The sequence below is a fragment of the Dothidotthia symphoricarpi genome, assembly GCF_010015815.1.
Source record: "Dothidotthia symphoricarpi CBS 119687 unplaced genomic scaffold P153scaffold_14, whole genome shotgun sequence".
Lineage (NCBI taxonomy): Eukaryota > Fungi > Ascomycota > Dothideomycetes > Pleosporales > Dothidotthiaceae > Dothidotthia > Dothidotthia symphoricarpi.
In genome coordinates, this window is record NW_022985021.1 from 372,868 (window position 1) to 395,083 (window position 22,216).

General features: G+C 52.2%; 10 protein-coding genes across 10 annotated transcripts; 4 read left to right on the forward strand and 6 right to left on the reverse strand.

Annotated features, from left to right (window-relative positions):
• Positions 1–103: 103 nt before the first annotated feature.
• P153DRAFT_358460 (Sac2 family protein) lies at positions 104–1,902 on the reverse strand (the record flags this gene model as incomplete). The annotated part of the gene is made up of 2 exons (XM_033666804.1): positions 104–1,659; positions 1,710–1,902. The coding sequence occupies 2 exons, from the start codon at positions 1,900–1,902 to the stop codon at positions 104–106; spliced, it is 1,749 nt and encodes a 582-aa protein (XP_033521977.1).
• Positions 1,903–2,417: 515 nt separating this feature from the next.
• On the forward strand, positions 2,418–3,497 carry P153DRAFT_368182 (translation initiation factor eIF-5A). The gene is made up of 4 exons (XM_033668451.1): positions 2,418–2,498; positions 2,644–2,910; positions 2,964–3,096; positions 3,147–3,497. Exons 1-4 carry the CDS (start codon positions 2,481–2,483, stop codon positions 3,209–3,211), a joined length of 483 nt encoding a protein of 160 aa, XP_033521978.1. The 5' UTR covers positions 2,418–2,480; the 3' UTR covers positions 3,212–3,497.
• Positions 3,498–3,621: 124 nt separating this feature from the next.
• On the forward strand, positions 3,622–5,755 carry P153DRAFT_343774 (uncharacterized protein). The gene is made up of 3 exons (XM_033666020.1): positions 3,622–3,931; positions 3,979–4,081; positions 4,213–5,755. Exons 1-3 carry the CDS (start codon positions 3,830–3,832, stop codon positions 5,628–5,630), a joined length of 1,623 nt encoding a protein of 540 aa, XP_033521979.1. The 5' UTR covers positions 3,622–3,829; the 3' UTR covers positions 5,631–5,755.
• A 170-nt stretch (positions 5,756–5,925) lies between these two features.
• Positions 5,926–6,969, forward strand: P153DRAFT_52096 (ubiquitin-domain-containing protein). Its single transcript, XM_033673253.1, has 4 exons — positions 5,926–5,987; positions 6,045–6,092; positions 6,209–6,358; positions 6,719–6,969. Exons 1-4 carry the CDS (start codon positions 5,966–5,968, stop codon positions 6,859–6,861), a joined length of 363 nt encoding a protein of 120 aa, XP_033521980.1. The 5' UTR covers positions 5,926–5,965; the 3' UTR covers positions 6,862–6,969.
• Positions 6,970–7,814: 845 nt separating this feature from the next.
• On the reverse strand, positions 7,815–9,506 carry P153DRAFT_358464 (uncharacterized protein; the record flags this gene model as incomplete). The annotated part of the gene is made up of 2 exons (XM_033666805.1): positions 7,815–7,844; positions 7,959–9,506. The coding sequence occupies 2 exons, from the start codon at positions 9,504–9,506 to the stop codon at positions 7,815–7,817; spliced, it is 1,578 nt and encodes a 525-aa protein (XP_033521981.1).
• A 1,428-nt stretch (positions 9,507–10,934) lies between these two features.
• Positions 10,935–12,541, forward strand: P153DRAFT_432701 (ribosomal protein L1). Its single transcript, XM_033672984.1, has 2 exons — positions 10,935–11,268; positions 11,322–12,541. The coding sequence occupies exons 1-2, from the start codon at positions 10,976–10,978 to the stop codon at positions 12,217–12,219; spliced, it is 1,191 nt and encodes a 396-aa protein (XP_033521982.1). The 5' UTR covers positions 10,935–10,975; the 3' UTR covers positions 12,220–12,541.
• On the reverse strand, positions 12,242–13,467 carry P153DRAFT_368186 (palmitoyl-protein thioesterase 1 precursor). Its single transcript, XM_033668452.1, has one exon. It carries the CDS (start codon positions 13,436–13,438, stop codon positions 12,464–12,466), a length of 975 nt encoding a protein of 324 aa, XP_033521983.1. The 5' UTR covers positions 13,439–13,467; the 3' UTR covers positions 12,242–12,463.
• Positions 13,468–14,460: 993 nt separating this feature from the next.
• On the reverse strand, positions 14,461–16,533 carry P153DRAFT_387337 (uncharacterized protein; the record flags this gene model as incomplete). The annotated part of the gene is made up of 6 exons (XM_033670636.1): positions 14,461–14,836; positions 14,888–15,201; positions 15,252–15,293; positions 15,344–15,827; positions 15,889–16,131; positions 16,391–16,533. 6 exons carry the CDS (start codon positions 16,531–16,533, stop codon positions 14,461–14,463), a joined length of 1,602 nt encoding a protein of 533 aa, XP_033521984.1.
• Positions 16,534–17,410: 877 nt separating this feature from the next.
• On the reverse strand, positions 17,411–18,698 carry P153DRAFT_387338 (uncharacterized protein; the record flags this gene model as incomplete). Its single annotated transcript, XM_033670637.1, has 3 exons — positions 17,411–17,895; positions 17,944–18,208; positions 18,261–18,698. The coding sequence occupies 3 exons, from the start codon at positions 18,696–18,698 to the stop codon at positions 17,411–17,413; spliced, it is 1,188 nt and encodes a 395-aa protein (XP_033521985.1).
• Positions 18,699–19,572: 874 nt separating this feature from the next.
• P153DRAFT_398203 (uncharacterized protein) lies at positions 19,573–22,174 on the reverse strand. Its single transcript, XM_033671622.1, has 2 exons — positions 21,426–22,174; positions 19,573–21,374 (listed from the first exon to the last, which is right to left on the reverse strand). Exons 1-2 carry the CDS (start codon positions 21,765–21,767, stop codon positions 19,656–19,658), a joined length of 2,061 nt encoding a protein of 686 aa, XP_033521986.1. The 5' UTR covers positions 21,768–22,174; the 3' UTR covers positions 19,573–19,655.
• Between the last annotated feature and the right edge of the window lie 42 nt (positions 22,175–22,216).

Below are 22,216 nucleotides of genomic sequence, written 5' to 3' on the forward strand. Positions count from 1 at the left end.
AGATTATATAACAGTCTCCTGAGACCTGAACCACTGTATTTGAGCAACTACTGCCTACAATCTGCTGTTTCAGCTTTGGGAGAATCGTTTTTCCACTTCCGAATCATTTGTCAAAAGTATCTCTTAACTTCTCAAAATGTGCTCTGACCTCCTCTCCTAGTCTCCCATCAACATCTGCAAATATGGTACACGTAAGACTGTAATTATTACACAGGAATCTGTCCCTCTTCCGTGCATCACCAGTCCCTTTGCTCAGTTTTGTGAGGTAGGCTTCATACTCGCTTCTCAGCCTGGCTACACTCACTGAGACAGGCTCATCATCCCCTGCTTCCGACGACAGAGCTAGAATCCCGTGGAGAAGATTGGCAAACTTTTGTGTGAGTGGTGTTGGCGCGGTCGAAATCGAGTTCTGAGAGCTCGTTAGAAGTAGGGCAGAGCCAGCGGACGGTCGGCCAGAGAGAGACGATGTTAGTTTCTGGAGAGATGTACAGTGCATGTCAAGGATCTGTTGGAATCGCGGCCAGAGAAGCATGTTCGTGGCGTTAACGTAGCCTTCCACCGTTGGGACCTTTTTGCGTTGCAGCTCGAACGCGAAGTGTTGGTTCAGTCGCACGCAGAGGAGAACACCAAGTGTGTCTGTGGTATTTTCGACGAGTTGTTTCGTCAATGCTTGACCAAGGGCGAATGTGGGCTCAAAGATGGCCGAGAATGTGCGTGATATGACATGGTAATTTTGCGAGGGTGCGAAGTAGGTAGATATGAAAGTGTACTCGAAAGACGCGTTGTCAATCAGGGCGAGGTTGAAGCTGCGGAAGATGACTTCGAGGTAGTGCGCAGATTTCTCTTCTTCAGCGATGTAGGCTGTCAGAGCGTTGAGCGAAGAGTTCTTGAGTGCATCTCGACGTCGACCAAGCGAGAACGCATCATAGGCAACTGGTGCGCTCCGTGCTTGTCCAAGTATTCCACCGCCTCTTTTTGTGTTGGGATCTTCGCCAAGGACATCATACTTGTCTAGTGCATGCACCTTAATCTTTTCGAGGGCGGTTCGATATCGAGTGAAGTGGTTAAGATAGTACCACCGCATTGTGTGGACATACGCCTGACCAATTTGCTGTGCAAGTTCGGGCTGATGCTTCGATAGGAAAGCGTACAATTCTTTGTGCTTGAGAAATGCTTGTTGTTGGATTATCTGTGCGTTAATAGAGGGTGAACGAATGGCTTTGATTTGGGCGACTATGTAGTCTCGTATTCGTTCGACAGCACGGTTGACAAGATTATCTATGACAGGCTTGAGGTCTGCGACAGCTTTGAGGTCAGGGTTTTCTTTGGCTTTTGCATTGACGGTCTTGGATCGTTTATCGACGTCTGCTAAGGCGCGCACGAAACTCTCGTCGACTGGGCCTTCTGCAATCTTGCGTATGACTGCTGGAGATATGCTGATGTCTTCCACTGCGGGTCCCAGGAGCTTTTCCACAACTTTTCGATTCTCCAGTTTGGTGTTCAGCGCTACTGAGCGGTTCTGAAGCGACTCTATCTCGGCCGACACTGCCCCGAGATCTGCTTGGAAGTTTGTGAGGTATGTTTCCACCGACTTGAGTACCTCGTCGCAAGCTAATATCGACTTGTGCAGATCTTCGAACTTATCTTTCTCGACGTCATCTGCAAGCACATATGAGCAAACAGCCCCAACACAGGATTTAGACACGTACATTCTTCAACTGACTGTGCGCTATATGTATGTACAGAAGTAGTGTGCCGTTGCTCATGAGCTTCTTGCGCTACAAAGTCGTGCAGGCTGAGACCCTCGAAATCGATGTCCACGACCACCTCTTCAGGCTTCTGGCGCAGACTCCCAACATTACCCCCATTTACAGTACTCGATCTTCTAGGCACTCCCCCCATTATGGATGCCAGCACTTGCACGGGATCCGGGACGTTGGGAAGAACCCCCCCTGTCGGCCGCCTACGAGGCCCGCCATGAGGTATCCGTGTCGTCGCAGACAGGTTTGTATTCGAAGCTGAAGGCGATATGAGCGATAGCGACGATGATCGTGGATTCAGGTCCGGTCTTATGGGCAAAGGACCCGGCCCTGGCGCTGGATAGCCCCTTCGCGGTGCTGGCGAGTATGAATCAGCTCGCGATGGCGGCGTGCCGGGATACGTGGAGTAGGATGAGAGCCTGTCTAGGCCCCACATTATGTCTTTGGTGGGGTGGTCAGATGTTCAGAGCAGCATTTCTGGAAGTAAACAAGACAGCAGAGCATCGAAGCAGCGACATCTGGGTCGCGACTGCTACACTAAGCGAGGCGCGCTAAGCAGGGATCATCTACGCTTCGCCCCTCCCTGGGCCCCAAAATCAAAATCCAGACAAGCAGACTTCTCCTCCTCTTCTATTCCAGGTCTTTCTCACTCGCGCCCCCCAGACCACCGAACCATCACCAGCCTCTTCCTCCACGTCGCATCCTACACTCATTCTCACCATGGCCGACGACGCGCAGGTACGTCCCCCGCGGCCTCGCCTCCGCGTGTGCTCTTTTACCCCACCTTCTCGAGTCCCCGTCACCCATTGCGCCCAGGCGCTGCCGTCGACCCAGCCATTTTGCGCTCCTTTTGTATAGCAAGCACTAACACGGTCTTTTCCAGCATGAGCACACCTTCGAGAGCGCCGATGCCGGTGCCTCGCAGACGTACCCCATGCAGTGCTCTGCTCTGAGGAAGAACGGCTTCGTTGTCATCAAGAACCGTCCCTGCAAGATTGTCGAAATGACCACCTCGAAGACCGGCAAGCACGGACACGCTAAGGTCCATTTGGTTGCCATCGACATCTTCACCTCCAAGAAGCTCGAAGAGTTGTGCCCTTCCACCCACAACATGAACGTCCCCAACGTTCGTCGCCAGGAGTACCTCCTCGTAAGTGCAAACGGGATTTTGGTGGCAAGGCTTTGGCTGACAGCGCACTCCAGGTCGACATCCAGGATGACGGTTTCCTCTCCCTCATGTCCGACGATGGCACCACCAAGGACGACGTCAAGCTTCCCGACGGCGAGATTGGCGACAAGATCCAGAAGCTCTTCGATGACTCCGAGAAGGAGACCAGTAAGTCACACAAGCCATCGTGGGTTAGACTATCCCTAACAAATCACCAGACGTCATTGTCCTTACTGCTATGGGCGAGGAGTGCGCCATCGACGCCAAGGAGGCCCCCAAATAAATTTGCTTCGTCGAACGGAAAGGCTGTCAGCAGGAAGCAAGCCGCGGCGTGCTGACGAGCTCCAGTCAGGGAACGGGTCGCCAGAGGCTTCGCATATTTCTATGCCAAGTCGCATCTTTTGCGTCAACTTCAGCATTCCTTAGTGCTGCGCTGATGGCGACCAAGAGTTTTGGTTCTTCGGACGGGTTTTGGGTTATTGCATTGCCATGTGTGGGAAACGTTAACGAATCTGTTTCCCTTTCCTAGATATATCCCTTACGGCAATGAAATAAAAGGTGATGATGTTACGGCATATATTGCGCTTCTCATTGGCGAAAAACCGGGTGAATGTGGGATTGTAGTTTTCGCGCTAGTGAACGGCCAATCTCATGTAGTGCAACACTGAACATCTCCATCATTTGACACTTGCACTGCGCAGCGCAACTAATTGCTTTTCAATCGCTCGACAGATGACTACTAATAACACAAATCTCGTCATTTCCTTATAGTTCAGTATTGCTTTCACGCAGGTGTAACTCCACACATTCGTCTCAATCCACGCGACTTATACTTGAGAAAGAGCACGGAGCTCAAGTGGGAGATTCACGCTGATTTGGCTCTGCATAGTGCGCTACGGTCATGGCTCGAGGTCCCGTTTGCGGCGTTGAAAACTGTCGATCAAGAAGGTACGACGAAGGTGAAGATGGTTTTCAGTATTGTGAAAATGGACATCGTCAAGGCGTGAGTAAACTGATTACATGCGTCAGATATATGCTGACGGTCAACAGGTGCTGCTTCGTACTGAGGAAGATGATGATGACTTTGCCACGGGAAGGAGAACAGTTACGCACATAAACAAAGACGAGGAGGAGCAGAAGAAAATAGCAAGACGTAAGTCTTCATTGTTACCATCTTGTCATGCACGTGGTGTGGACGGAGCCAAAACGAAATCCTTCAAACGACCCCTTGTCTTGCGATTTGCATAGAAATAAGTACAAGCCACGACTGACACACGCTGCCAGATTTCAGTGGTCGACAAGCTTTAGATTTACATCTCAAATGCCTACAACTAATCCTACGGCACCAGATCTGGTTCTTGGTAAAAGAGAAAGGTTTGCCAGCAGAGCTCGAGACTGTGATATTCGACCTATGGTCTTTACGTATAGCTCAGTTCGGCGACAAGATCGCAAGGCAAGACCAGGAGTCAGAGTCACAATCTCAGGTATACAACACTCTAGAAACCGACGACAGCGATACGGACGGCGAGAAAGGCACTCTCAGAACGCCCAAGGGCAGAGACAAGAAGCTCGGAAGCGTGCCAAACCTGATCGACTGTCTGGCGTTGTGCTATCTGGGGATGATCACGCTACGACTTCCTGTCACGCCGGGCGACATCTACGTTTGGATCACAGATGGTAAGATGGCGTATAGAAGGGCTATCAAACTGCTACCGCTCGCGATGAGAGATCGCCTGCCACCTTCATATCACTCGGTTCTGGATCCGAGCACGTTGCTCAAACACAAACGTCTATACGCCACGATCACCGATCTACAAATAAGTTTTGAGAAAGATTATGCAATCTCCTGGCCTGCTCTCAACGTCCAGTTGCTCCTGTTCCGCTACCTGAAAGAACTGGCCTTACCTCTTGAACTCTACGACGCAACAATCCGACTGAGCGATCTCCTTGGATACAGTTTTGTATTGCGACAAGATGGAAATAAGAGACTTGGCATTCGACATCTGCCTGAAGCACAACTCGCTGGTTGTCTCGTCGTGTGCGTTAAGCTCCTTTACCCACTCGACGGTGAAGAGCGGTACCCGAAGTCCTCATCAGAGCCTACAGCGACTGTGTTGGACTGGGATGCATGGTGTCGACAGATGGAAACTGTAAAGGCCAAGCAGCGAGGTGGTGACACTCGCTTCACGACTGAGGAGATGACAAAGTTGGAGGAGAAGGATGTCTTTTCAATGTTGGGTGATCAAGTCGATCAGTACTTGGGATTCTATGCCGATACGTTCCTCGATGATGCAGAGATCCAGAGGACGAGAGAGAATGATGATTTCCGGAATGCGCTATACGAAATGTTCCCAACCGATGGAAAGAGTCATGGGTCTTCGACTACGGCTGTCGAAGAGGTGTCAATCCAGGAAAGACTAGATGTAGTCAAGGCAGTGCATAGCAGCATGAGATCAAGGGCAGCTGTGGGCGATGATGATGATGCCCAGGAGGATGTTCTACGACCGGGCGAGGCGTACCGATTGTACAAGAAAGAGCACGACCTGCCAGGTCAAGCCAAGATATTCTACGAGGAGGTTGCGAGGATGGTGGGGTTGTCAATGGATATGCTAATCATGGCAGTGTTATTCACTGAGGCTAGGATAGAACAATGGCGGAGGCGCGTAGCACGAAAGGCGGTGGACAATCCGACCGACGAATGAGCCTCTATGAATGGAGTGATCCGTTCGACAATATTTGGTAACAGTCCTGTGGCAGTAAAGCAAGTAGAAGAGTTGAAAGTTAAGGTACGTGTGCTTAGTCGCGATATCCGTGGAATGCAAATTCGACAACGTACATGACACAATTCAAACATTTAACATACATTTCCCATAAAAGCTCCCATAATTGATCGTGCGATGAGTGCCGGAGGTAGGTCTAGGCACGTGAGACCCCACCTCGCTAAGCGAAGGCAATTAGGTAAGCACTCGCACGCTCGAATTCCTGACCTTCAAGCCGGACAACTTACGACAGTACAGGATCCAGCAACACCGTCAACATGCAGATCTTCGTGAAGACCCGTACGTTGCGAACCCGAAGCATGCGCCTGCCGAAGTTGTACTGACTGTTCCTCGCAGTGACGGGCAAGACTATCACCCTCGAGGTGGAGTCCTCTGACACCATCGGTACGCTCACCCACTCTGCACGCCACACCACCGCAAGGATACGCTGCGCAATGCTCGAGACACACAGTGGACGCAATGTCGGAATTATGGGACATGGAGGCTGACTGCAAGGACAGACAATGTCAAGTCCAAGATCCAGGACAAGGAGGGAATTCCCCCGGACCAGCAGCGTTTGATCTTCGCCGGCAAGCAACTCGAGGATGGCCGCACTCTGTCCGACTACAACATCCAGAAGGAGTCGACTCTGCACTTGGTCCTCCGTCTCCGTGGCGGTATCATTGAGCCTTCGCTTAAGGCCTTGGCCTCCAAGTACAACTGCGACAAGATGATCTGCCGCAAGTGCTACGCTCGCCTACCACCAAGGGCTGTCAACTGCGTACGTCATCACCACCACCACTATGCTGGAAATATGTGAAGACGGCATGCTAACAAACACACAGCGCAAGAAGAAGTGCGGTCACACCAACCAGCTCCGACCCAAGAAGAAGCTCAAGTGAGCAATTCGCATCATCGGCGTCTGGCGAGTCAGGGTGGGTGGAACGAATGCGACGAATGCATGCGACGGACATGAAGGCAAGGTCTCTTCGGCACATGGCATCTTTTCTGTGCTTATTACTCGGTTTCGGGATATCATGACGGGTATCGGGCATGTAGAGTGAATCCATTCAACCTTTTCCTATCTTGCACAGAGCAGTCTTGGACTTGTAGCATGGGAAGGTACCGTAACCAGAATACACAAGCTTCGAAATCCAACTCCAGCCGTGCATGAACCGTAACGTGAAGATGCATCACAATCGCGTCGACATTACGTCATGCAGTTTGTCCCAAAAAGCACAGTGGACATCACCCAATATGCACTCGGAGCCAAAAACAAGCAGAATAGTCACAGCATAGTGGTATGATGGACTGTAAGAATACCAGTTATTTAGCATACAGCGAGATGCACGAGAAAACACCATAATCAAGGTCAAATGGCACAGGACAAAGTTTACAAAAAACACGACTTGCATTGTCTCATAAGGCCAACCATAGGTAAGCAACGTCTGAGTGCGTAACATGAACCAAAACGAAAAGAATACTTTTCTAACCCTCGTCCAACCCAAACCATCACTCCGTCATCCACATCCACATCCCAAGGGAATAGATAATCATATACACAGTCCCTTCCCCAACGTAGAAAGGGTAAAAAAAGCCTCGCGACAAAAGCCTAGCCATGAAAGAGAAAGAAAAAACATCGTAAGCGAAACATTGAAGAATCCTATCCGAGTCAGTATGACGACTTTGCAAGCGCGGGGGGAGAGGGATGTGGGACACGTACCAAAACTCCCAGCGTGGGGATATACGTGAAAAAGTCCAAACGGCCCAACGTGGTTGGTGGCCCTTGAATCCAAGGAAATGGGAAACAGGTCTCGCGCAGCTATGCAACTTGGGAGATATGGTGGTACATGTGGTATAAGAAAAAAAGAGGGTGAGGTCCAAGGTGCGGGGAGTGCGAAATGAGACGGGTGCGGAAAGATGGGATCGTGAACGCCTCGCTATGCTATGCAGAAGTTCGGGATGGGTGGGAAATACGACGGAGGCGAGTGGAGGTAACGTGGGGGCGTCGAAGTGTACAGGCCTTAGGGTCTCTCATTTTGGGTTGAAGCGGAAAGGTTTGTCGATGTTGTGGGGATAGTAAAGGGTTCGGCGATGTTATGAGCGAGGGCAGAGTCTGTTAACTACTCACACACGCGGCTTCTTCCAGTAATATTGCTGTGTATGGTTAGCGACGATCATCTTCACCATCAACATCTTGATTCAAGGAAACACAGCATGTGATGTACAATATAAGCTCCAACAACTCGACCGTAACAGAAAGTGACATACCTTATGTGTCCTCCTCACAGTGCGGAGGCCTGTGCTACGCATGCCAGCAGTGATTGTCTCTCGCCTCATCTGGTTGCTGTCCATCTCCGGAACGTAGTAAAACTCGTTCTCGAGAGGCTTGCCCGCGGCGTCTTTGCCAGCACGAGGAATCTCACCAACGCAGGGAGTATCGTCCAGAATCTTCTTGAGGTCCTGGTGCGTAAGCTGAGCAGTTGAGGTTTCGCCATCTCCTGTATCCTTCCCTTTGCTGCTCTTGATGACGGAGATCTTGAGCTCGGATGGGAGGTTGCTGTGAATAGCTGACAAAGGCTGGGCATGAATACGGGAAAAGGCCAGCTGGTTGATGACGTGGTTCTTGATTGGGGATTCTTTGAAACTCAAACCCTCGGTGCACGGACGTTTTGGAGACGGCGACATCAATGGGACACGAGGAGGCCGCGGGCTATTAGACAGGCCAGGCAGAGCTGTAGAGAAGGAAGCCAGCCCATTGACAAGGTTCTGACCAAAGGGACCAAAGGAGTGGACAACAGGGTCGTTCTCTTCGTCGCCGTCGGAGTAGTCATCATTAGTAAAGGACGACAGGATGCTGGCCTTGGTTTCAATGGCGGGTGACTCGGGACTGATCGCAGAATACGGGATGTCAGGTCGGATAAAGGTTCTCTCAGCAGAGTCTGGGCTGCTCTTGATTGGGGCCTCTTCCTGAACATCAACGTCCTCGAAGACTTGAACGGGCACGGACGGGGCAGTTAGCCCATGCCCGGTAAAGACAGGCTGACTAAAGAGGGGCTGACGGATGGGGCTCTGGGACACGGGCGATCGAGGGATGGCGGGAGGGCTCGAGTTAAAGGCTTCCTGGTAAGTGCGACGAGTAGGCGTGGGCATACCCTCCTCTTCCGAGTCCCACGACAGCTTCCGGGCAGCGACGGATGGCCAAGCGATTATGACGCGGGTGTCCTGAACATCTAACAAAATCTCAATCTCTGGATTCTCCGACATGTACGTGTCCCCCTTGTTCAGCTCGAAAACGCAGCCTCTGCAGTGGATCTTGGCGCCGTTCCATCCCAGACACTCGACCTCGATGTTCCCGCTCGGGTAATGTGCCGTGGGGGCGTGATAGGCGGCTTGGACATGGACGCGGGAGATGAGACGGTTGGTGGACAGCTGGTAATCGGCAGAGTTAGAGGACCTGCCCATGCGCACGATTTCGCCGTCTGCTGGGAGGTTCACGGTGGGCACGGCTCCTAGTGGAGTCCGCTCGGAAAGAGCCGACACGGTGCGATGCAGGATGCCCGAGCGGGCGTTCTGGGGCGACGACGAGTGCAGGATGCCCGTCGATGAAGTGGGCACGGGGGTGGGGTAGTACTTGAGCTGCTGCTTGGGGAACGGGGGGGAGTCGTCTTCGAATTTGCGCTTCGAAAGGTTGGGTCGGGGAAACGGTGACGATTCCTCAAATGCGGGCAGAAGCGATGGCCTCGGCGTCCGCTCAGCCTGCTGTTCAATCGACTCGGTGAACAGCTGCGAGCCAAATTTCTGCGGCGAAGAGTCCATGGTGCGTGCTGGGGCCGACGAGGGGGGGCACAGCGGCGTGTCGACACGAAACGCGTGCTGTGGTGGTGGTAGTGGTGGTAGGCAGGCTGTAGGCGTGCTGGCCGCTGATTGCAGACCAAGAGTCCAGAGGGGCAGGATAACGAGGGGCTGGTTAAAAGACAGGCGAAGAGGTCAGAGAGAAGAAGCCATGAGGTCAGTTCAGAATTAAGATCACGTCGACGCGGCCAGTTTGTCGCGTACGCGGGCGTGGAATGGAGAGCGGAGGTCACGAAATCGGTAGCGCGACAGAGCTCTGATCCTTACCCAGCCCGAGCGGAATTCACCCAGCATTACCTGCCCCCGCGTAATTCCACAACGTGTTGGGCTGTCATATATGACGTTCCGCGACGCCTCCTGTTTGACTACTCTCTACTATGTATTTGGTTTTGCGTACGTCTCGGTATTCTTCGACTGTTATATATCGACCGGAAGGCTATGCAAGAGCATATCGAGATTATGGCTTTTCGGTGTTTTATCCCTCCACGGGGCAGTCCTTGAACAGGAGATTTAATCGTGCATCATTGGCAGCTCTGCCCATCCTCTGCCGACTGCCATGCAGCAAACAATTCACACAATGGCAATATTTCCCACTCCTAACTCGAGGACAGTAAGCAATCTATTGTTCGACCATTGGTTAATAAAACCAAATAGGACATCGAGATAAAGTCGTATTAGATGCTTAAACAAATTGGTCAGGACACTTCCAGCAATACATACAGTCAAGCAGGCTAGGCGTAACTTTGAATGCACACAGACGTCACGAAGTGCAGATAAAATCTTCGTGCAGACAGCCCACGAGACTAAGACTAAATCACACAATGCCGTGGCAGGAAGTGGAGCAACGAGGCAGACGCGACAGGGCGGTATGAACGCGTCGAGAAACTTTGATAAGGCGGGTGCACGGTGCGTTTCGGCTCGTCGACGATCGGATGGAATTTGGTGATGGAATCGTGACCGTGAACATGTTACGTGCACGATGTAAGGTTCTCGAGACTGCATACTGCGCAAAAACATCTCGATATTGCTAAAAAAAAATGCTCAATTGCTATAAAATACAATTGCAATATGTGCAGCAGTAGAGGGACGGGTTCACAAAATCTGGCAGTCGCAGATAGCCTTCAGCCCCTTGAGTTGAGTTGAGTTGGGCTGACCAGACAGAGATGCATGTGATTTGTGTGCTGCATCACTGCATGGCACTGAAACTTGGTCGGCGACGCAGCGTGTCGTGCTTTCCTTTCGCGCTTTTCGCGCTAGTGGATCGACGCGCTGATAGGCTGTACAGATCAGTTTCTTTCCACAAACGGCAGGCACTACCAGCCCCGCAAATGCTTACATAACTCGGAAAAAGTTCGAAAGTTCCCAGTTGGAGCTAGGATCCGCCAAAATTTCGAGCGACGAGAATCGACATTTCCGCAATCAACACCGCAACAATGGCACGATCCAAGGCAGTAGCAAAGAAAGAGACGAAGAAGGCCGAGGCGCCCGTTGCCACCAAGGATGTGAGCAGCACACCCTACCAGCTGGACCCGGCGCAGGTCGAGCGGGCGGCAAAGGCCCTCGTTGCGCATATGAAGAAGCACGCGCAGGAGAAGGAGAGCAAGGACGGGAAGAAGAACTTGGCTGCCGACGAGGACGAGGCCGAGGACAACGACCAGCCCATCTTCCTCAGCGTCTCCACCAAGCAGCACGTCAGCAATACCAACCGTCTGAAGCCTGCCAAACTGTTAGTCCGCGAAAATCTGGATGCGCAAAGTACATGTGCTAATGGACATACAGCCCTCTTCCTCACCCAATCATCGCCAGCGACGCCAAGATTTGCATCTTCACAAAGGACCCGCAGCGGGCGTACAAAGACCTCGTCGCCTCTGATGCTTTCCCAGCTACCCTCCGCGAGAAAGTCGGGCGCGTGATTGGCATCGACAAGCTGAAGAAGAAGTTCAAGTCCTTCGAGCAGAAGCGCGCTCTCCTGACTGACTACGATGTCTTCATGGTCGACGACCGTGTCATCAAGATTGTCGCCGAGTTCCTCGGGAAGACCTTCTACCAGAGCAAGGCCAAGCGACCAATCCCCATCAGGCTCACCGCAGGCGCCTTCGTCGACAAGACGGCCCAGAAGGACAAGAAGGAGCCCCAGAACGTGGTTGGAACACCCCAAGGCGTGGCCAAGGAGATCGAGGCCGCACTCAACTCGACATACCTCAGCATGAGCGCATCAGCCAACACCTCAATCAAGATCGGCAGGCTCTCCATGACCGCCGACCAGATCAAGGAGAACACTGAAGCTGTCATTGCCGCCATCATCCCGAAACACATTGAGCAAGGCTGGAAGAACATCCGCTCGCTGCACATCAAGGGCCCCGCCACAAAAGCCCTGCCCGTCTGGCTCGCTGATGAGCTCTGGGCCGACGAGGCCCAAGTCCTCGAGCAGCCATGGAGGGGCGCCATCACCGCCGGCGAGAAGGGCAAGTCTGCCGAGCGCAAGAGGAAGTGGGATGAGTGGGAGGAGGAGCTGCTGGACGACGATGTGCTCGAGGTCAGGAAGGCCAAGAGAGAGGCCAAGAAGGCGAAGAAGGACAAGGCGCCAGAGAAGAAGAGCTCCATCAGCAAGGAGAAGAGGAAGGCGCTGAAGAAGGAGGCACTCTCGTCGGTGCAGACACCGTTGATTGCGGGTTGAGTGCGTGGCTCGCGCGTGGCACTTGCATAAGACGGCGCATGGGTGTTGGCGTTCGGGCGCTCAAAATACTGGTTTCAAGCTGGTGTGATATACCACGTACGAGTCTTTGGTAGTTCATAGACATATTGCCTTGTTCACATTACGCCTCGCCCTGTCGTACTCATACTATACATCGTGTTACAGTTACCTTGACCCAATACACATTACTCCCAAAACGCCTTGCCAACTCACACTCCCCACGATCTCACAGCTCAACAACCTCCTGCTCACTCACTCCCTCCCAACTCGCCTTCTCCGCCGAGAAGTACGTCTCGAAAACATCCGTCAACACCTCATCATCAAGCTCCATATGCCCCGCGCCCTTGACAGTCTTAAACTCCAGCCCGCCCTTCACATCCAACGCCTTCAGCCCGATCCAATCCTCCTTGTAGATCGGCCTCTCGCGCAGCGGTGTAACCTCACCACTCGTAACATTCGTGTGCGCGAACCACCCGCTTTCCTTGGGGATGACCGTCGTATCCTCCTCGAACACATACATGACAAACGCATCCAGCAGGGCGAGGTTGCTTGCATACGACACATTCTTCAAAACGCGCTCGTTATTGATATCAGCGAGGAAATTGCTATTCTGGAGGTAATCATCCGTAGGCTCGCCCGTGGAGTCGTTTGTCGCTTTATAGTACTGCGCAGGGACGAGGTGGCTCTGGACCCAGTTCCCCCAGGTATTCGCCTTGAGCAGGCCGATGTAGCCCTTGCACAACCAGTCGGTGGCGCCGCACAGCTGGTACTTTGCGATGCCGTTGTGCTGGCTGCCGAAGGTGACTAGATTGCGGACTTTCGCGGCAGGGCAGCGCTCCACGAGGCCGCGCAGGAATTGGCCGCCTTGGGAGAAGCCAAGCGCGTTGAGGCCTGGGGCTGTGGAGAGGATCGGGTGCGTGGTTATGTCGGTGCAGACTTGGGCGATTTGCTCGGTTACGTTGCCGAGGAAGGTCGCGGTGCGGTCTGAGGCTGCGTCTTCGTCGAGTCGGATGTAGTAGATGTAGGTGCCGGGGTTTGTTTCGTTGGCTAGGTCGCCGACGGTGTGGAGGCCGTCTGCGGCGTAGTTGTCGCCTAGGCCATGCCAGATGAGGAGCGGGAGAGGTTGTTGGGGCGAGGAGAGGGGAGAGGCGAGGACGCTGGGAAGGAGGAGCAGTGTTGAGAGGGAGAGGGTGTGGAGCATTTTGGGCGGTGGGGTGGTGTGTTTGCGAGGTGTGAGGAGGGTTGGAGATGCGACTGGGATGGATGGAGGGCGTTACAGAATGTGGCGCAGCATAGTCATAGCTCCATTCACTCTCTTTCGCAGATCGCGTCCGCGACCACCTCCCATATATGAACAGAAAGAACCTGGATTTGCCCAAGTACTCGGAAAAGAGACGTTCATCATACAAATTTGACGCTCTACCATTCATTTTCCCTTGTTCTGTTTGTCTTTCCTTCAACTCAACTTATGGCGCTCAATCCACAAATCGCGAAAGCGTGAAAGCTGACTGCATGATGACTCAAGTTATCTATCTGTCACCTTTATAAAACCCATCAAGCAGTAGGAACGCGACAGGCCAAGTCGTCAACGCCAAACGCGAGCGCGACGCGTCGGTCTCGCCACCATCCGCCCGCCGCCGCCGCTACCACCACCAAAGAAGAGGACTACAGTTTGTACAAAAAACGTCAACAGCGTCTCACCAGAAGACATAGCAAGCACCCGAATCATCTGCAACATCCTTGCTCAATGTTCTACTGACTAGTTGCGAGTACGGCTTGTAAGTAAGCAATCTCATATAAGACAAATCCTAAGCGTTCTTCCAGCTCGATGCGTTTCACCATGTATTCATCAAACATCGCGGTATATATACGGCAAAAATGTCCTAACTTTCACATACGACCATAGGACACTGAAAATAGAGCTTCCCGTTCGCTCAGCTGTACTCAAGCAGTGTACCGGCGGATTAGTAGCTGGGTTGGTGACAACTAGCGAATTCCCGCTGTTGTATGTTTTTGTGTATGTTTTTTGCACAATGACCAGACCGGGGAGAACAGGGTTACCCGATGCGGACCTAATAGACAAGCCCTTCTCAGAAATAGGGATATGAGTAGATTTTTGGAGATTTGTTCGATTGTTTGTGATAATATAGACAGGATGGAGCTTTACCGCTCCTCTTTTCCATCCTCTTTAACCCATCTGTACCCCACTTCTATTCTCGTTCTTTACATGGTCTTCTCCGCGCTCGTGTAATCCCACTTGGGCAACTTCATCGTCCCCTTCTCGTTCAAATGCTTGTGCATATCGAAGCTGTTCCACAGCAGATGCGGCTCGTGTCCCCATCCCTTCCTCAAGCACTCAAACTCGGCCTTGTCGAAGTAGTCCTGCAGGATCGGCTTGTAATCGGGATGCGCGCACTTGTTGATGATGACGCGGGCACGCTCGCGGGGCGACAGACCACGCACGTCTGCGAGACCCTGCTCGGTGACGATGACGTCGAGGTCGTGCTCTGTTTGGTCGATGTGCGTGCACATGGGCACAATGCAGGATACGCCTGTAGGGTCGGTTTTCGATGGTCTTGTGCTGGGTGTGTGCATGATGCTGCGCGAGTTAGAGATTGAACATGGGATAACAATGGATGTGTATAATTACCTGTATTTGGCTGAGCGGAGGAAGTCGGCTGATCCACCGAGACCGTTGAGCATCCTGCTGCCCATCACGCAGGTTGAGTTCGCATGGGCGTAGATGTCGACTTCGACGGGGGTGTTCATGCCGATAACGCCCAGACGACGGATGATCTCGGGCGAGTTTGAGACTTGCTGCGAGCGGAGGAGCAGCTTGGGAGCGTACTCGTCGTACCTCTCGTAGAAGCGTTCGAAGCCGTCTGGCGAGAAGCGGATTGAAGTTGCGGTTGCAAAGTCCAGATTGCCGGAGTCAAAAAGATCCAAGAAGGAGTCTTGAAGAACCTGCAATGATTTAGTATAAGTAACATCTTTCACTTTGGCGGCATAATCACCTCTGTCCAGACTTTTAAGCCCTTGAAATTCGCACCTCCAGTCTGCATATGTCAGTTTGTCGAGCCTTCCAGACATGAATAAGGGAACATACGGCAAGTCCTCCAACAACAGCGTTGGCGATATTTCCGATTCCAGACTGGATGGGGAGCAAGTTCTTTGGAAGCCTTCCACGGCTGACCTCGTGTTCGAGGAACTGGATCAAGTTGCCCGCAATAGCCTTCGATGTCTCATCCGCAGGCGTATTGGGCTGCGTCTGATCCGGATAGTCACTCTCCACGATCGCAACAACCTTTTCCGGGTCCACTGGAATGTGCGGGGTTCCAATACGGTCCTCAGGTCGCATGATAAGGTATGGCTTGCGGTTTGGAGGGAGATCGGTCATGGTGATGTCGTGGAGGCCTTCAAAGGATGGGGCTGCCGTGTTGACTTCGATGATGATTTTGTCCGCCATTTGGATGAGTTCTGGTGATGCGCCAACACTTGCTCCGGGGATGATTCCACCATCTTCGGTGATTGCAGACGCTTCTACGATTGTGACGTCGAGTTTGTTTTGCGGCTTGTTGAGCGTGTAGAAGCTGAGTTTTGTCAATACTCGTCACCCTCTCGTGCAAAACACAGGATCTAGAGCATACATACCCATACATCAAATCCACGGGAAACATGCTCAAATGTTTATCGAAGAACTTGATATTGCCATTATTGATGCCCTTTGCAATTTCCTTGCCAACCTGATGCGGCGACCGGCGCTCGATCATGTTCAGGCGTGCCCATCTGTTCTCGGTTTCGGCGCCAGATGAAGCACCGACGAAGAGGTTGTATTTGAGCTGTCCCTGGAGATTGTTCTTCTCAACATGGTCGGCGAGGGCTGTCGGTATCTTCCTGGGAACACAATTAGCCTGTGCTTACAGCGTACAATACGGACGAATATCAAATCTCGCCCATGACACAAATAGCTTAGGCGAAGCCTGTATTTGGTACGGGCTAAGACATCCAAGCACAGCTTCAATTGTGGGGTCGGAGATAATTCGGCCATCCCCACATCAGTCTCATGAGCTCAACCGAGCTCCCCAAAGCTCCCAGTGGAGGCATTGAGCTCCTCCAACGCAAGACAGGAGACGATTCGAGGAATCAAACTTACTTGGGGTATCCAACTCCGGTAAATCCACTCCAGCCTACATACGCACCGTTTGGAAAGTGATGCAGCAAATCCTCCGCCTTAGCAATCTTCTTGAGGTAACTCGGCCTCCTAACCCTCGCCTTGAGCGCTGCAGAAACCGACATCTTGACCAATTGCTTCCCAGAGACGTTTGTTGATAATTAGTGCTCGCTCAAAGCCGGGCACAAGGAGCAAACAGTCGTATGGTGGAGTGGAGAGGTACCGCAAAGGGTGGAAACACGTAACCCGTCAAATCAAGGGGACCCAGAGCTATTTAAACCCGCAGAGCATCATGATTGAGTCAGGCTCCTTTATCCACTCCCCAAAGTAGTGATCCGTGGGCTGATGACTGCATGACGTCTGTCGCGTTGCTGCATGCCCGCACGATCCCGGTCGAGCGGACATACAGAACAGGGTCCATCAAGAGCCTCCACCTACATAAAGCGCGTGTTGGAGATCAACCCAGTTGCATACTATAGACAAAAGATGTAAGAGATTGAGTGGTTTTTAGCTCATAGGTCCACGGATGATAGCGCGTTGATATGGACGCGATGTGATGTGCATAGGAGCTTCGGAGTGATTTGTTTCATTTCAATGCTAGAGCTAACGTCACAACTGTACAGCCACATACTGCCCTCCCGAGCCGTCAAACATGCCCAGTCAGATGTAACTTCATGTCGCCGTGAATATCGTGTTTCTCAACATCGAGACAAACATCCTCGAACGCGACTCGGCGGCAAGCTGAGTTGTTTGAGCAATGATCGACAGTAAGTGTGACAACAAAGGCACGTTGGCCATCATTACACCGCCTAACCTGAACTTCAAACAGTGATCTGACAATGCTTGGATATGCCCCATGAAAGGTTCATATAATAATAAGCTGGTGAAGCAACTAAAAGATTGGGGTATCTCCGCCCAACGCCAATCGTGCAATGCATTCGTCGAGCCTTAGAATAGTATTGTTGAAAAATATTGACAGAAGCGAGTGACATAATATTAATGTTACCGCGCTGGGTTCGCAGCATAGGGTTGATGTTGATACTGGCTAGGTGCCGGCATAGATGATTGGTAAACAATGCGTTTCTCTTGTGAAGGATAAGCTTCAAACATAACGCGTCGTTGAGGTGCTTCGGCTCTGAGCGGGCTGGGCGCCGCTGAACTGGTATTTGGGAAGCGTTGAGAGTTGTTGGGGCTACTCATGAACAACAGGGTGTCGACAGCATCCTTCTCTGCTTGTTGACTAGGCATTCGGAGAATGCCTGCTCTGGGTGTCACTGGCGCGCGTGATACTGCTCCTAAGTCGCTGAAGTATTTCCTATGGCCTGTTCCTGGAAGAGATGGCATCGTGTTCGTGGTGTTGGCTCTGCGTCTTCTTCCAGTATCAAAGTCTGGAGCGGGGGCAAGCCCGCGTCCAGGATAAGTAGAGGTAACATTGATGAGGTTTACGGCCGCGTTCATTGCGGGCTTTGTGCCTGGATGCCAGTATGCTACAACGGTGTCAGAGATGTTTGTCTTATTTGATGTGGAATACTCACAAAATGGAGTGGTTGCATGAGACCGTGAGGGATCTGATCCCGGCGACATCAATATTTGATCGGAATTTTCAGACACGCCGCTTGGTCTGCGTTGATAATTCGTGCTCGAAGGAGAGCCAAAAGTTGGACGAGATCCTCCAGAAGCAGAGTTTGGTGAACCATGCTGCGAATGGGCTTCTTCCAGTTCGTCAAGCGACTGTTTCTCCCAGCCATTCTGCACCTTGACCATGGCGTAGGAAAGACGCGTCTTGAGCTGTGCGGAAAGCTGCATATGCGTCAGCCACCTGCAAACCGTGTCGGAGCAGACATTCACACACCTCTCCAATTCGAGTACCCGAGTGTGTGTCCATGCTCTTGTTTCTCTTATGTGCAAATACACGTCCAGCTGGCGTCACTGTTGCTGGTCCAACAGCCTTCAGCGACCCGTCTGCTGTTCTCTTGGTCCCCTGGAAGGCTGGAGAGCATATCGACATGGGGCTCGCTGCTGTGTCACCAGTTCGCTGCGCGTTCGCGGCAACTGTATCAATCCGCGCTGCATTGAACCTCGCGTTCGCGCCGTAACTTTGACTCGACGAGATCTCGGTTGGTTTCTCTGTGGGCCTGCTGAGGCCCGAGTAGACATGGGTGGAAGCCGGAGATGTGAGGTCCGTGTCGGTTACTGTTGACGTCGATATGTTGCTCGACGACGACGGCAATGCTGGCACAGAGAAGTTGCTGGACACGGAGGACAAAACTGACTCCTGTGAATCTGGCATGTCGGGACGGTGAACTGTAGCAATAGTCGTTGTGGCGTTGGCGTCCTCTGATTGCGCAATTGGTAAGTGTCCATACAGGTCGCGATCGAGGTCTGGGCAGACGCGACTTACGCATAGTGGCGGGGTAAGAGTCGATTACAACCTTTGTCGTTCAAGGACAGCCAAACTCAAGATCCAAAAAAGGTGGAATGTACTGTGACTGAGCGGCAGGAATGGACGAGTTCAGGCACCCTGATGGTGGGGGTCAATGATATGGAAGGATGATCCGTCAACGTGTTTCGCGTGTGTGGACAAACGCGAATGACAGCGACCGCGTTCTACCCGAGCACACAGATTCTGAAGAGATGATTGGGTATGTTTCCTCGGTATACGCGCAAGACAGTGGGGATACGTGAATGGCGCGTCGCGTGGAGAGGTGAAGAGGCAAAGACGCTGTGGATTCGAGATATGCCTGAGGGTCTCCGCGTTCCCTCGTGATCGTGACTACCGCGCGTGGCTTAAGCGGGTGGCAACCGGTAATTCCCAACACACTTCCCAAGCGGCCTGTCAAAATTCTTTCTAATAGCTTCATGCAATGCAGGTGTGCTGACAGCCCAAGACGGCTTTTCTAGTGCGTGATCTCGTTCGCAGTTATAAGCATGACAACGTGCGTCAGACGCGCGGGAAGAAGCACCTGCTCGTTGGCTGCGGGTGGCCTGGTGATGCGTTCGTCGACACACACTTCCCCGAGGGAATTACAAACAACCTTCACTAAGAACAAGACATCGATCAGTGCGTGAGTCAGGTGATCGTGCAGAAGATTCCATCCATATTTCGACTCGTATGTGCCCTACAAACGCGCCGCACACATATTCTGATATGCGGCCTCATTCAGTCCCTCATGATTATCCTAAAACCTATCCAATATAACGCCGGTTGCAACTCGAGGGGATATCCATAACAACATCAAACAATAAATCATATAACACCGCTAGCCTTGCGGTACGTCAAACCGTGATCGCTCCTGCCCGCCCATGCCCCGCCGCGTCCTTCTTCCGCGACCTTTCCACTGACATCGCGTCTCCGCCCCGGCATGCCAAGGTCTGAATCGTCGAACTCGTAAGGGTTCATGTAATCGACTCCTGATCTGCTCACCACGCGCGGCGATTGGCCTTTTGTGGCAGTGTAGCCGGCGTCGCCAGTGCGTCGAACGCTGGTGTAGCTCTTCTTCTCCAACGTGAAAGGCGAATTGTTGACAAAGTCTTTTGGTGCATTCGATGAGTTCGCCATGTACTGTTTCGTTGCGCTAGGAAGGTTGTTCTGCTCGTTCTTGTAGGATCGCTTTGTTGGCGATGAGCCTGGTGTGTTCGCTGGAGAATGCCCGGACCTGACGCCATCGGTTGCAGCTTTCAAGTCGCCATAGTACCGGGACTTGGGTGTCCCAGAACGCGACTGCGAATATGAACGATTGAACGTAGCCTCTGTGGAGATTGAGGTAGTTGTATGAGTTCTCTTGAGGCCAGAAGCGGGAGAACGAGAGCTCCTTGCCTCCTCATATGGTGATGTTGGTGGCGGTGGTGTAGGCGGGTTCATGCGCAGTGGTTGAGGAACCATTGTCTGTTCAAGCCCGTCCTCACGATCTGAAACATCCTCGTAAGTAGATACCGTATTGTAGCCCTTCCTCGAGGGGAACATCGAATGTTTTGGTGCAAGATATTGTGACCCATGCTCAGCGTCATCGTCTTGCTCAGCGTGCACAACCCAGTTGTCGGTATGCAAATTCTCTTGGATGTTGTTCTGGAGAGAAAGGTCACCAGATGTGTTGTGCTTGTCACTGCGGGGGGAGACGACGGGCCTAGAGAAATTTTGCCTGACTGGGGATGTCAATGGCGGAACAAAAGAGTCAGTCCTGGAGTGCCTCTTAATGTTCGCTTGTTCTGCAAGAAAAGACTGTCGCTGTGCTAGAGTCTGATTGTCGTCATCTTCGCGCTGGCTGTGAAGGTCGTCTCGATGGTCGATAACACTTTGTGAGTGGTGAATTGACTGCGGCTGCGAGTACATAGAAAACCTCTCCCTTGACTGACGAGCGGAGTTCGGCGTATGCGGAGAGTAGGTCGCTTCCGAGTTCGTTCGAGTATTCAAGAACGCAATTTGCGTCTTAGTAGGACTCGGTACATCCTTCGAGAGTAGAGGATCAGCTTGCGAATTCCTATCTCCTGCGATCGTTGATTGAGCGCTGAAGCGTTTTTCATCCTCCCCAGTCAGAGTGATAGTCGAGACAGAGGAGTTCTTGTACTTGTGCTTAGACTTCCTGCGCGATGTCAAGTTGTCCTCAAGTGGGTTCATGTCGGGCGGCATATTGGAGATCTTGCGGAAGATAACAATGAGGTACATGTCCACGAATGTAGAGATCAGGTGTATGCCTCCAACGGCGATGGCAGTTATCCATGTTGTCAACAGGACCTTATTCGCGTCATCATTTGTAGGGAACATTGTTCGCCAGCGTCCCACTGTGCCAACGTTCATGTTGTAGTTGCGCCATGATATCAGCACGGTGAAAACGTAGAAGGGCAGAAAGCCGACGTCGAGCACGAGCGCGAAGAAGTGGTAGCTAGCGGCGCTTCCAGGTGGTCGCGATTTGGCGTTGCGGACGAGATGGTATATGGCGTACAGACAGATCACAATGTCAACGGCAGGCTAAATTTGTTAGTTATTTTCCTATCGGACACATAGTCGCAGCGCACGTACTGATATTCTCAAAATGTACCCCTCTGTCTCGCGCATGCCTTTGATAAAGATGCTGCAAACAAAGATTCCAATCGCGCCCAAGAGTGTGCATATGCGCAAAGAGAACTGAATCCATCGCGCAATATCGACGAAGAGCTTGGTCTTGGGGTTCATGGGCTGGATATCTGTCTTCCCGTACGGCATGATCAAGTAGCTATCCGGATGCCGGTTGAAGTTGATCAAAGGTCCTTCCTGCTTCTTCGGCTCTGGAGGCGGTATGCGACTTGCCATGGTGGCGGCCCTGGGGTTGAAGTCGTCCATGTCCCTTTGAGGCTCGTAGAGGTAGGGCTGCCAGCGGCCCATGGTTGCTGATCAAGAATGCAAAGAATGAATGAAGACCTTCCTTAGGCGGCCACCAGGATCCAACGTGAAGTGCTTTCGCTTAGCAAAAGGATGCTGGTGGTGATGGGATCCATGGGGTGGATGAGGATCTGGGGAGCTGATGTAGTAAACACCGGTTGCTGTGGTTACAGCCAATATTGGCTACGGTAGCTTGTGAACGCCAATGACGTGAATTGCGGTTAACCCGTAGAGCCTCATCCTTGACTACATTAGCCGCATTCGGGTGCAACCTTGGAAACCTGCTGAACGTGTGGGGTTGGATCGTTGGTTCCCGGATTGTACAGGGCTAGGTTGCAAGGGGGAGAGGAGTTTGCTTTTGATTTGGTGGCCAGTGCATTGCGAGAAGGCCAGTCTCGATCGGATTGACGAGTCAAAGTAAGAAAGAAAAAAAAGCACGGATGTTGATTGAG